At 49.0% G+C, this 14,177-nt stretch overlaps 1 protein-coding gene across 1 annotated transcript in view; it reads left to right on the top strand.

Moving 5' to 3' along the window:
* Nucleotides 1-338: 338 nt before the first annotated feature.
* Nucleotides 339-14,177, top strand: part of DIAPH1 (diaphanous related formin 1) — a 109,101-nt gene continuing 95,262 nt past the window's right edge. The window contains exon 1 of the mRNA XM_089769607.1: nt 339-497. Within this exon, the coding sequence (XP_089625733.1) occupies nt 396-497 (102 nt within the window). The 5' untranslated portion in view covers nt 339-395. The remainder of the gene's footprint in view (nt 498-14,177) is intronic.

The raw sequence follows: 14,177 nt of genomic DNA, 5'->3' as shown, positions 1-14,177 counted from the left end.
GGGGTCCACGTGCCCTGCGGGAGCCCGGGGAGGGGGAGGGGGAGGATCCACGTGCCCTGCGGGAGCCCGGGGAGGGGGAGGATCCACGTGCCCTGCGGGAGCCGGGGGGAGGGTCCACGTGCCCCGCGGGAGCCGGGGGGAGGGTCCACGTGCCCCGCGGCCAGGCACTGGCTCTCGAGCGGCGGGGCAGCGCAGGCCGGGGGCGGTGGGGGCTCCCGCCGGCAGGGGGCGCTGCGGCGGCGGAAGCGGCGCGCCGCCCAGGCCGGAAGCGGAAGCGGCGCCTCATGAATATTCGGGCGCTCATTGACAGGCTAATGAGCGGCTGCATGCGGAATGAGGCGGGCGGGGCCTGCGCGGGGCGGTTGGGCGGCGGGGCCTGAGGAGCCGGCGGCGCCATGGAGGGCGGCGGGGGCCCGGCGCGCGGCGGCCGCGACAAGAAGAAGGGGAAGAGCCCGGAGGAGGCGGGGCCCGCGGACCCCGGGAAGTCCAAGAAATTCGTGAGTGGGGGAGGGGCCGCCGCGCGGAGCCCCCCCGGGCCGGGACACCCCCCCTCCCGGTCCGCCCCGCCCCCCCCGGGTCCTCGAGCCCCCCCCCCCGGGGCCGTGAGCCGGGACACCCCCCCCCCCCGGGCCGCGAGCCGGGACACCCCCGCCCCCCGGTCCGCCCCGCCCCCCCCGGGTCCTCGAGCCCCCCCCCCGGGCCGTGAGCCGGGACACCCCCCCCCCCCCGGGCTCTCCCCGCCCCCCCCGGGTCCTCGAGCCCCCCCCCCCGGGGCCGTGAGCCGGGACACCCCCCCCCGGGCTCTCCCCGCCCCCCCGGGCAGAGCTTAGCGCGGGCCCCTCGCTGAGCCGGGACTCCGCCGGGCGCGGGCCGCTCCGTGTGGCGAGCTCAGGCCGCGAAGGAAACGCCCCGCAGCCCGGGGAGCCCCGCCGAGGGGAGCGGGCGGTGCCGCACAGGGCGCTGCTCAGCCCCCGCTCTGCACCCTTGGGCAGGAAGCGAAGGGACGGGCCTTGGGCGGGCGCTGCAATGCTTCCAGCTGGAGTCACTTGAAACGTTTGTGGGACGTTTAATCGTTAGTGTCTGTTTTAAGTCTCTGAGGCAAAGAGCGCGTGAGGAGATTTCTTTTTCTCTGAGGCCCTGGCTGCTGCGGGATGCAAAGAACTGGTATTGGCAGCCTGCAGTCCATGGACCACCTGAGGCCCATCAGAGTTGTGTGTGGAGTCCACAAGACATTGTGTTTTCTCTTGCCCATGTGCAGGGTTGCCAGATTCCCTTGCTTTCCTGTCTGTATTACTCACATGACACACACACAAAGTCAGTGCACAGGAAGTGAGGCGTGTGCTGATTGCACACAACTTTGACTGCGAGAGCCGTGCACTCTCTTTGTATCCAATCACAGCGCTGCTTCGGTTCAGTCGGTACAGCCCGCAAATTCTAGGTACTCAGGCACAGTGAGCAAAACTAGCTTATCCCAGGAGATTGTCTTGGTTATGACAATCTTGTGTCCTACTGGGATGTAGGGCCGCTCATGCGGCCCATTCACTAGCCTTGGTTGCCCATCACTGGATTAGAGGCTTGTTCTGGCTAAGAATCTGCTGTGTCTGTAGAAGGATGGAGCCAAGTTGGAGGTGATTCAGAGAAGAGCAGTCAGAATGATTGAGGGACTAGAGGCATTCGTCTGAGGAAAAATGAAGTGCCTGTAGTTAGGAATGTAAAAGTATAACCATTTAAACTGTTAATCATATTCACAGTAACATGGAGGCTCCCACCCCACTCCTGGACTGCAGGCAGGAGCCTGCTATCATCCTGCACTGCTGCTGCCTCTGATAGAAAGGTGGCAGCACGGGGGCGGGAGCCGCCTCCCCAGGAGTGGGGTGGTAGGCACTGCAGGTGCATGTAACTGCTGAGATTTTCAGTGATTACAGAATTACCTAATTACCCGCTTTTTAACATCCCTATCTGTAGTTCAGTGTGGGTGTGTAGCCACAAGGAGGGGGAATGATCTATACGATTATGAAGGATATAAGAAGAAATTGTGAACTATGGTTTAGTATGGAGAGAATAAAAGGAACACAGCTTCAAGAATGCAAATAAAACCAAACTCCCTTCCCTCGCTAACCATTGGAGAATATTTAAACTGGAATTTAAAAAAAAATACAATTTGCTTTTTATGTTTTTTGAATTATGTACAATCTCATTTTTAAGAATTAAAACTAAAACCAAGCTGCCTCTTTTCTTAAGGCGAAAGAAGACTGCATATCAGAAACCATTTGTTAATAAGACTTTTAGTCTATGAAATAGTCTTTAAGGTGCCACAGGACACCTTGTTTTTGCTGAAACAGATCAACACAGCTATCCCTCTGAAAGGAGTTCCAATTTGCATAGGTTTCACCACATTCCCCTGAGAGACTAACAGCTTTTGTGGGCTGGAGCCCATGCATCTGTCAAAGTGGGCTCCAACTCATGAAAGCTTATATCCAAATACATTTGCTAGTCTTCAAGGTGCCAAAGGATGACTCGTAAATTTGGACTATTGCTCAGGAGAAAATAGAGAACAGTTCTGAACTGGCCTTTGAAGGAAAATGGGTCTGGGTTGGAAGCACAAATGGACATAGTTGCTTTAATAGCTTTTCTTAGGCTGTGTCTGCACTTGCACGTTGCTCCACAAAACTTGTTCATGGGTGCTTAAGCCCATTCTCCCCTCCCCTCATTGGCATTGGTGTGTGCCGACTTTTAGCAACAAGGCTGAGTCGACACAGCCCTGTCGCAAAAAGCTGTGTAGTGTAGGTACATCCTCAGTCTTTACTTTTTTTTTTTTGCTTTTTATGATTATATGGGCTCTTCCACCCCCTGCTTTGAGATGTAGAATAATTGTGTCAGGAGAGCTGGATTACTCCCTTTTACATTGTAGCTACACTTGCACTTGTTTGACACAACTTTTGTCATTCACAGGTGTTTAACAGCAATCATCTCCCCCTTTCCTCAGTGAATGACAAAGTTTTGCCCTGGCAAGTACGTGAACACTCCTGCTGACGGAGCAAAGCCTGGTCATTGGAGGTTAGAAGTGTTTTGTCAGGAAAAGTACTAAGAGTGTTCACACACACACTGGCTTTGAGACAGGGCTTTGTCGACACAGCCTTGTCTTTAAAAAGCTGCGTAGTGTAGAGATGGTGTCCCTGGCTTCTGTTTGTCTGGGAATGGGCGATGGAAGGGATCCCGTGAGGATTCTCTGTTGCATTTCCTCCCTCTGGGGCACCTGGTGTGGTCCTCAAGAACATAAGAACGGCCAGACTGGGTCAGACCAATGATCCATCTAGCCCAGTATCCTGTCTGCCGACAGTGGCCAGTGCCAGTGACCCAAAGGGGGTGGACCGAAGACAATGGTCAAGCAATTTGTCTCCTGCCATCCTTCTCCAGCCTTTGACAAACAGAGGCCAGAGGCACCATTCCTTACCCCCTGGTTAATAGCCTTTTATGGACCTAACCTCCATGAATTTATCTAGGTCTTTTTTAAACTCTGTTATAGTCCTAGCCTTCACAGCCTCCTCTGGCAAGGAGTTCCACAGGTTGACTTTGCACTGTGTGAAGAAGAACTTTGTTTTATTAGTTGTAAACCTGCTACCCATTAATTTCATTTGGTGCCCTCTAGTTCTTATACTATGGGAACAAGTAAATAACTTTTCTTTATTCACCCTCTCCACACCATTCTTCATCTTATTTTCTATCCCTTTTTTAATAATTCCTAATATCCTATTTGCTTTTTTGATTGCCGCTGAACACTGGGTGGATGTTTTCAGAGAACTAGCCACGATAACTCCAAGATCTTTCCTGATTAGTTGTAGCTAAATTAGCCCCCATCATATTGTATGTATAGTTAGGGTTATTTTTTCCAATGTGCATTACTTTACATTTATCCACATTAAATTTAATTTGCCATTTTGTTGCCCAATCACTCAGTTTGGTGAGATCTTTTTGAAATTCTTCCCAGTCTGCTCTGGTCTTGACTATCTTGAACAGTTTAGTATCATCTGCAAACTTTGCCACATCACTACTTACCCCTTTCTCTAGATCGTTTATGAATAAGTTGAACAGGATTGGTCCTAGAACTGACCCTTGGGGAACACCACTAGTTACCCCTCTCCATTCTGAAAATTTACCATTTATTCCTACCCTTTGTTTCCTGTCTTTTAACCAGTTCTCAGTCCATGAAAGAACCTTCCCTCTTATCCCATGACAGCCTAATTTACACAAGAGCCTTTGGTGAGGGACCTTGTCAAAGGCTTTCAAGCTCCACTATCTATGGGATTTGATATAGCTCAGAGGAGAGTGAGCAGATAGAAATACCAGCTGATCTACAAAGCAGAATGCCAGCTCACTATGCGAGTTTCACCCTAAATTATTGTAGTAATAAATCAATTTTATAAGCCATAATAAAAGGAGGATTTTTAGAGTGCTTTGGAATCAGCAGAGCTTGAGTTCTGTGCCATAGCATCAGTTTTGTGGCTGCTCCTCTGAGTCCCATTTTCCCTTCCTACCCAGTCAGTACCGGTGTCCACTTTTCTGGTTTCTCATGCCAGTCTCTGCCCAGCCGTTCCCAATTTGCCCCTTCTGGTTCCTTGTGTGATCTGCCTCTCTCCACTTTTCTAGCTTCCAGCCATTTTCCTCCTTGCACCCAACTTCCATTCCTAATCTCTCTGCCCAGCTTCCCCTCCTCATATTTGAAAGAGTCCCACACGGGGTGATTAGAACTTCCGGAAGACGAGGTCGCAAGTTTTGTTAAACATTGCAAAGCAATCTATTTCTTCCTGGACTTGCTTTCAGAAACATCTGAACCATTTTGGCTGAAGCTTTCCAAAAAGATCATCTTGCGGCAAACACTCGGAATGGAAATATTCAGGCCAAGCCGTTAGTTTGGCAGAGTTATGAGCAGCTAAAAGCAGGATCTTAAATGGAGGTGTACGGCAACCTTAAAACGAGGGGAGCTGTGCTGACAACAGCAGAACCTGTCCCTCAGGTGACCCCCCGGAGTGCAATGGCATCATAATGATTGGCTACAGGGGGGGTGTCAGTCAAATACGCTGAAGGAAAGCTGACTAGTGATTATGCAGAAATACAAATGTTCAGTTACAGACAGATCTGCTTGAGCTTGAAACCGACCAGCAGAGTACAGAAGGTAGAGCAGACATAGCGGATGTATTGTGAGATGGCCATGGGAGAATTCTTTGCGCACACAGGCTATAATGCCCATGCCAGGGATGTAAAAAAGTAGGGTTTTTTGTAAACATGTAACCGCTGAAATTAAATTTTCAGCAATTACACATGTACAGGCAGGGAAGGAAGGCAACTCCCAGGGTCTGATGCATGTGGGGAGCCAGCTTCAAGCTGGTTTCCTGCGAGCATCGGCTCCTGTAGAGCCACCTCCCCCCGGTCTGCTGTCTCCAGTACAGAGGCAGCAACGTGGAGATGGGAAGCCTTGCGTGCTACCCTGAAGGTTAACCAACAGACCCGGGCTCATTGGTTAACTGTTTAACCGTGTATCCTAAGACATTCCTGCTAGCCACCTAGTATGCTGTTACTCTGATGGAGATTGTGGCCAGCCCTGGTTGGAGTAAGTCTACTTCAGATGGTAATGTGATTGTCTGCTTTGTGCTATGGTGTGTTGCTGCTTGGGTACGTTGGAAGATATATCAGAAGTTGCAAATGGGAATCAGCTAGTGTGGAGGGAGCCTGTAGATTCTTTCTCCTTGCACTGAACAGATTACCTTCTCTATATAGTAAAACCACTTGAGGAAGGGTGGTTTTGTTTTAGTATCCAGTCCTCACTGCTCTAGTAGCCACAGTTGCTGGATGTTTCTATCTCGAATGGCCTGCCAAAGCCATCTCTGTACCAATCCAGTGTCAAAATTCAACACTTACGCATTGTTGTAAAATTGGAATTACATTGAAAATGTGGGGATAGTGTACAATGAATATAATTGAGTGTCAAAATGAATAACATGGACTCTACTGAATTAATTGTGCACTACTCAGTTTCATACTTAATTCACTTACAACCTCAAATTCTTAAATTAAGTCATATTGCAATTGTCACTGTGTGGCACCAGAGCGCAGAACTCAGGGACCTTGCTGTAATGTTTTTCTAGAATAGATCATCATGGAGTAAACTGTTTTGGTGATAGGGCTGTGTCTTGCTTACACCTCGCTAAATACTTTCATCCTTTATGCATCTGATGTCCTTGAAATCATAGAGGGGAGAGAGTCTGTTTTGCAAGTTTTAAATCTTAACTTTGCTAGAAGGAAAAAAGGTGTATTATCAATGCTAGGATCCTAGTGAAGAACAGCCAGTTAGCAGGTCAAGTTAAAGGAGTAGACTTTCATATTGCCTTTAACTTGACCTGCTAATTTAGTTGCAAACTACAAACCGTGTTGTCTTCTCTAGGTTTTAAGTGAGGTTTGGGTTGAGAACATAGTTCTGTCCTAGTTAGGACACAGCCGTAAGGCATGGGGGACAGATGGATTCTCAGGGGGCAAAGCATGCTGGTCTACTGTTCGTCTGAGTAAGAATGGTCACTTTGGTCTTGTTTATGAACCAGGACTCTGGTGTAGTGATCTTCCTGGATTGCAGTTGAGCATTCAGTAGAAAAGTGAGGTCACCTGTCAAGAATTGTGCCTGTTCTGATTCCAGGGAGTGGCATGCCTGTGGTAAGGAAAGGGAGGTGGCTGCTTCTAGCTGTTGTTTCTCTGTTTACTTTCCAGAGGGTGTTGTCTTGGGAGCTGGATAGTGGGGTGAATGCAGGTTGTGGTAATACAGTGACTCCTGTCAAGTCCAGGGTTTAAAGCTTGGGATCAAGTAATCCCTCTTGACACTAACAGTATTTGATTTAACAATTGAATAGTTAATTAGATTTAACAATTAATTCGTTAATTAGCAGTCAGCACAGAAGCTGTTTCACATTTTCTCACTCAGCATTTTTTGATTAGGGAGTCCTGAGCTACCTGTGGTGAACTTACAGAACTCGTGAGTTACGTTTGGTTGAACTCTTCCCCCTCTACGACTCCAAAGCAGAATGTGGGTAGCTGGGTAGGAGCGCAGCTCCCCCACAGATTCCCCCCATTGCTAGATCACATACAGAATGAACACGAAACCCTTCAGCCAGGAGAACAGCAATGTTCGTTCTTGTTTACACTAGGAAACAATGTATCTTCATTAATATGCTAGTACAGGGCTACTCAATACGCGGGCCGCATGTGGCCTGTAGCCCATTTGTTTGCGGCTCTCAGTGCAGTTTGGGTTTACGCAGGGCTCAACACACAGCCTGTGGGTGGGATCCTTTGAACGTGGCCTCCATGGGAACATGCTCCACAGCGGCAAGACGTCTCCCTGGCAGGGTGAGCATTGAAAGACGCAAGCGGACGGGCTGGCCGAAACAGATGGGTACAGGGTGTCGGCGTTTCCAGCCCCCAGGAAGGAGGTTCTGGGAGCACTGGGGCATTGTGTGAAAGAAGCTATTTGCATAGATATTTGCATGTATATGCAATCACATTTAAGTTGCAGCCCTCCGCATGTGCTGTGAGTATCACTGTGGCCCCCGGGGCTTCCAAAGTTGAGTAGCCCTGTGCTAGTGTGTAGTAAAATACATCTCTTCTTAGTGTAGGCATAACTTTACTGTCTGTTCTGAGTGAAGCATTTCTCTCTTCCCACTATGCAGTGAGAACTGGAGAGCTGTGCTGATTCTTTCCAGTACTTCAGTGGAAGTATGGCATAAAGATCCTTTTTCCTTTTATATTGTTTGCACTTTTCCCTCATTCCTCTGTATATCTGTTCTTTTTCTCACTCAGCAGTACCTTCATTTTGTAAAAGCTGAACTTGCTTTGAACTTTTTCTTGTCTCTCATTAACCTTGGTCATCATTGGAGACTTTCTGCTCCATATTCCTGTCTGAGGGTGTGACTTGTATGACGGACTGGGCCGGGTCTGGGCACAGCTGAGGGCGTCCGCTCAGGGCGAATTGCTCAAATTCGGGGCTCTCTCTAGCCCCCAGACTGGAGACCTTCCCAAACAGGCCACAAACCAGTCCCACAGAGCGCTTCAGCTGCCTGCCTGAAGCCTCACGAGCAAAACCCCTCCGACACCCCAGCAATATCCGTGCCCCAGATGGCCCCGGGCCTCTTACACAGGTGAGGGGGTCTTAGAACCCAGTTCACCTACCCCAAACAAGTGCTGTCCGGTTCCAAGAAATCAGCCACAGATCCCAGATCAATTTACACTCTGGATCTTACCCACAAATCACGCTGAGCCAATCCTTTAGAATCTACAATCTAAAGGTTTATTACTACAAGAAAGAAAAGCATGAGAGTAAGGTTGTTAAAGTATCATACATTACATGCATCAAATCTCCCAGTTCTTGATGCAGGCTTGCAGCAAAAATGTTATAGCTGCTGGCTTAAAAGTCCTTGGTGCACATCCTATGCCAGGATGGGTCCACAGTTCTTCCCGGCTCGTGAATCCCTGCGAGGCTGCATCTGAGGTCAAGAGCAGATCTGGAGACCAAGATGGAGTCGCCACATGGCCTATTTATACCTCCTTCCTGGTTTCTTCCAAGCTGGCTAGAGTCACGTGGCCAGGTGTGTCTTTGGCCTCCAGAGGTCCATTGTTCCCTGGAGACTTGCTCATTAGCATGTCCATAGGCAAACATTCCTGGCCCATTACTTAACCACCTTCAGAGAAACTTCCAGTCTCCATACAGAGTACATATTCATAACTCAACACACATACATTACACAGATATATGAAGAGCAAATATAGAACCTGTAGAAAGTAAGCTTTTGTTTGACACCTCACATGGCCCCCTTTGTACCACTTTTGGGATCAACACCCCCCCTCCCCCATGGGTGCAGCAGTGATCTGGCTGCTCCCCTCAAAATCCAGTAACGTGACAACTTGTCTTTCTGTCTCTCTCATATTAGTTGTAAAATTTTTAGCTGTTACCTGTGGATTCTCTCTTGAATCCGGAGAGCATGTGATGGAAGACTAAAACATTGCCCTAAGCACAGCAGTGTCAGTTCAGAATCTTGTTAATTAAAATACTACGGGCCATCTATAAATACTGTAAACATGAATTGGGCCTCTGTATCTGGGGATAGTTCGATGATCCACTGCTAACATAGATGCAAGGTGTCTGATTTAGCAGCATTGGAGGATTAGGATATGTCTACACCGTGTAGATGTAGCAGAGGCTGATACTATTCAAAAAAGAGATCTTGGAATCACTGGGGATAGTTCTCTGAAAACATCTACTGCTTGTGCAACAGCAGTCAAAACAGCAAACAGAATGTAGGGATTGTTAGGAAATGGATAAGCTAGAACATATCCTATTGCCTCTGTAGAAATCTGTGGTACTCCTATATCTTGAATACTACATGCAGATCTGGTCCCCCCCCCCCAAAAAAATAGTTGTTTTGGAATTGGAAAAGGTACCAAAATGGGATACAGAATGATTAGGGGGTATGGAACGACTTCCATGTAAGGACAGATTACTAAGACTGGGACTTTTCAATTTTGAAGAGAGATCACGGGGGAGTATGATAAAGGTCTATAAAATCATGACTAGTGTGAAGAAAGACAATTAGGAAGTGTTATTTACTCTTCATAACATCATATGAAACTAATAGGCTGCAGGTTTAAAACAAACAAAAGGAAGTATTTCTTCATACAGCTCAGTCAGCCTTTGCCAAGACTATAACAGGTACTAAAAAGAATTGATAAGAACCTGGAGGGTAGGTCCATCAATGACTGTTAGCCAGGATGGGCAGGGATGGTTCCCTGACATCTGTTTGCTGGATGCTGGGAATGGGAGACAGAAGATGTCACTTAGAGATTGCCTATTCTCTTTGAAGCACCTGGCATTGGTGACTGTCAAGACAGGACACTGCACTAGATGGACCTTTGATCTGACTTAGTATGGCTGGTTTTATGTTCTGTACCACCTGACTCAGACTTATGGGTCTCAGACTGTGGGACTTTTTCATTGCTGTGTAGATTTCTTAGTTCAGGTGGGAACCTGGACTCTAGGACCCACCCACCCTGCACTTCCTAGATCCTGAGTTCCAGCTTGAGCCAATGAGCTGGAGTTGGCTAGGATGTGCCAGCTGTGGCTGTCTAGTTGCTGTGTAGACATACCCTTGAAGTCCTGTATTATCCTGAGCTGGAAAGCTGGTGGTGCAGGCTTCCCCATATTGCCTTCCAAATATGACTCAGTGAAGGGACCACTCATGGAGGGCTGGCCAGGGTGTAAATCTCCATCAGCCATTCAGCGCTCCAACCCCCTCTCCCCGGACTACCAGTCTGAGAGCCAGAGAATACCAACGGTGATGGTGGTGTAGTGTTGTAGATGTTTGAGAGTAGTTCTATCAGGAATAAGTTTGACACACATTTGACATAGGCCACTCAACATGCGCGAGGAAACCTTTGTTCATATCCAATCCAAAATCAGTAGTCACTTGCAATCTAGAGGGGAAAAGCTTTTTTCTTTTACTAGGGACCATGAATCATCCTGTTCTTCGTAGCTGTCTGGAAGATGCTTAGTTTGCGTCAGTGTCTGGAGAATCTGGAGCAGGGTAAGAAATGGCATTTTTAAGCGTGTTACTGCTAGGGATGTGAACATGTAGCTGAATACACGGTTGACCAGTGAGGTTAACCCTCTCAGTAACACACAGCCCCTGTATCAGAGGCAGCAGGGAGGAGGCGGGAGCTGCTGCATGTGGGGGGCCAGTTTCTGTGGAGCAGCCCCTTCCGCCGCCGCTGCTGCCTCACACAAAGGCAGCAGCAGGTGCAGGGGAGGCAGGAGCCAGTGCTCATGGGAAGCCAGCTTAAAAGCCTGTTCCCTGCGAGCACTGGCTCCCACCGTCCCCCTCCCCTTGCTTGTGAGTTTTCAGTGGATACATGGTTACACGAATACATGTGTTTTAACATCCCTAGTTGCTGCTAGGCTGTGAAAATGCCGTTCCATGCAGACTCCACCAAGATGATAAAAGCTGGTGCTTTCCGTTTGCTGAGCTGCATGAGGTGGATGTTGGTGTTAAGCTTTGTTGGAGACATATTGCATTGCTACAGTTTCTTCCGTTAGTTGTAGGCCTGTGAGTGACGGTTGCTTCCTGTGCTTGAAACCACAAGATGTGGTGCCTGGCTTAGTCAGATATGCTATATTTGAGTGAGCAGCAGCCATCTTTTTCTGCCAAGGCTGGTGCCTTTATTAATGAAAAACCAACAAATGGTCTGGTAGCACTTTATAGACTAACGAAACATGTGGTATGAGCTTCCGTGGGCACAGCCCACTTCTTCAGATGACCGGAGTTATGAGTTAGGGATATGAAAACTCGAAATAAATAGGAGAGGGGAGAGAGAGAAAAAGTGTGAGTGAGAGAGAGACGGAGCATCATTAGCTAGATTCCTAAAACCGGCACGATACCACTCTGGGAGCTGTTACCACCTTCAGTGGTTATTAAATAGGTAGAGTCCCCACCAGCCCATATCACGATTGAGTCCATTAGCATGTGAATTGAATTTGTGGATGAACTGGGATTCCAGGGTTTCTCTCTGTACAGTAAACTTCCGATAATCCGGCACCTTTAGGACCCAGGGGGTGCCGGATTATCAGATATGCCAGACTATCAGAAGGGGGGGCTATGAGGGGTCTGGAGTGGGGTGGGAGGGGATGCCACCCCAGGCCCCTCAAAGCCCCCCCCTTATGATAGTCTGGTTCTGCCCCAGGTGTCCCTGATTCAGCCGCTGCTGGTCAGTTTCAGCAGCAGCTGAATCGGGGATGCCTGCAATAGAGCAGTTGGGGCGCAGCCGGGTTGGTCCCGTAGCACTGAGGGGCGGCGCTACGGCACCAACCCAGCAGCACTCCAGCTGCTCTTGGGGACGCCTGGGACAGAGCAGCTGGGGTACTGCCCGGTTGGTCCTGTAGCGCTGCCCCTCGGGGCTGCGGGACCAACCCAGCAGTACCCCAGCTGCTCTTGGGGACGCTTGGGGCAGATCAGCTGGAGTGCTGCCGGGTCCCGCAGCGCCAAAGGACGGTGCTGCGGGATCAACCCGGCAGGACCCCAGCTGCTCTGCCCCAGGGGTCCCCGAGTCAGCCGCTGCTGAAACAAATCAGCGGCTGATTCCAGGAAGCCCGGGGCAGAGCAGCTCTGCCCCGGGCTTCCTGGAATCAGCCGCTGTTCTGTTTCAGCAGCGGCTGACTCGGAGACCCCTGGGGCAGAGCAGCTGGGGTCCTGCCGGGTTGGTCCCGCAGCCCCGAGGGGCAGCGCTACGAGACCAACCCGGCAGCACCCCAGCTGCTCTGCTCCCGGCTTCCCCGATTCAGCTGCTGGTCAGTTTCAGCAGCAGCTGAATGGGGGAAGCCTGTCCTGCTGCCCCAGCACTTCCGGGTTCCTGATGCTGCCGGACCATCAGGAGTCCCGGAGCATTGGATGCCGGACTAATGGAGTTTTACTGTATTTGGCTTGTAGAGCTGGTGTGTGACAAGACAGCCACTTGCAGGTCTGTCAGACTGTGATTAGGCAAGTTGAAATGCTCACCAACAGGCTTCTGTATATTTCCTTAATGGACAGAAATCGTATTTCCGTAGAGTTTCCCGCAGAAACCGTCCAGTTTGTCCAATATATATAGGAGTGGGGCATGGCTGGCATTTGGTGGCATAGATCAGATTACTGGATGTACGGTCAAATGGCCCTTTGATTTTGTGGCTTATGTTGTTTGCTCCAGTGATGAATTCGTCAGTGTACATATGTGGATAGAGTTGGCATCTCTTTTGGTTGCGGGGCTGGGTTCCTGGAGGTTTATGGTGTGGTGTGGTTATCAGAAAGAATATGTTTCAGGTTAGGAGGTTGTCTGTAAGCAAGAATAGGTTTTTCTCCGAAGGCCTCTTAGAGTGAGGGATCGTTTTCCAAGATGGGTTGTAGATTGTGTATAATGCACTGGAGGGGTCTGAGTTGTGGACTGGAGGTAACAGCAAGAGGAGTTCTGTTGTTTTCTCTTTGGGGTCTGTCTTGAAGTAGTTCATGTCTGGGGACTTTTTTGGCTCTGTCAGTTGGTTTTTTCACTTCTCCAGGTGGGTATTTCAGTTTTAGGAATGCTCTGTAAAGAGCCTATAGGTGATTGATAGTGGGGTGGAAGTTGTTGAAATCTTTGTGGAATTCTTTGAGTCTCTTTTCCGTGGGTCCATATGATGAAAATGTCATCGATGTACCATAAGTAAAATAGGGGTGTTAGGGGGCGAGAGCTGAGGAAACGTTGTTTAAGGTCAGCCATAAAGAGTGGTCATGGTGTGAAAATTTTACCATACACCTATGAGACATGAAGATCTGAAAAGCAAGGGTGCACACGTGTGTGTGTGTGTGTGTGTGTGTGTGTGTGTTTGTTTCTGGGGACCACTGAGGTCTAGGTGAGATACCTAGAGGAATTTACCAGTATAATAATATCACTATGGTGCTACACCAATTTAACTTCCCCTGGACATCCTTACTCCAGAGTAAGGGTGTATATCGGTGGGTGGGTGTGGTTATCCTGCTCTACGGCTCCCCGTGCACCAGCTCCCAGGGAGCTGACTGCACACCCCAGGTGTAACTGCTGAAATTTTCAGTGGTTACACATTTACTTTAATTAACACATTTTAATATCCCTAGTGTAATCTCCTTGCACCTCATGGGTCTGCTGATGGCTTGTGAAAAGGCCTAGGGAAGGAATGAGATGATCTTGTTACTACTTTCTACCTGCTCCTTGTGCCTTATGTGAACTGAAAACCACACATTCTGCCTTTGTGATGTCTGGCCTGTGATACAGATTCCAGAATCCACATTAGTCCAGAACACAAGGCGAAGGATTCTCCCCACTACAGACTTGGCGCTACATGGCAGCATGTTTTCAGACAATCCACTCTCAGAAAGATTTCAAAAGCAGCTCTTAAAATAGTGTTTCTCTTTGCAGTGTATGCTTTGGCAGGAAGAGGGATGTTTCTCAATTCCTAAGACTTCTGAATCTCTTCTGAGTAGCCTTTAGGAAATGTGTATCTCTCCTCAGTGGCTGTGAGACCTGGGCACCATACAAAGGGCCTTTCACATTTGATCTCTACACAACATTTTGAGGATCCGCTGGAAGGGCAGGAATACCAGCCT

Source organism: Pelodiscus sinensis, chromosome 16, assembly GCF_052426305.1.
Source record: "Pelodiscus sinensis isolate ZL-2025 chromosome 16, ASM5242630v1, whole genome shotgun sequence".
Taxonomy (NCBI): domain Eukaryota; kingdom Metazoa; phylum Chordata; order Testudines; family Trionychidae; genus Pelodiscus; species Pelodiscus sinensis.
This window is presented reverse-complemented; position numbering and strand designations above follow the sequence as displayed.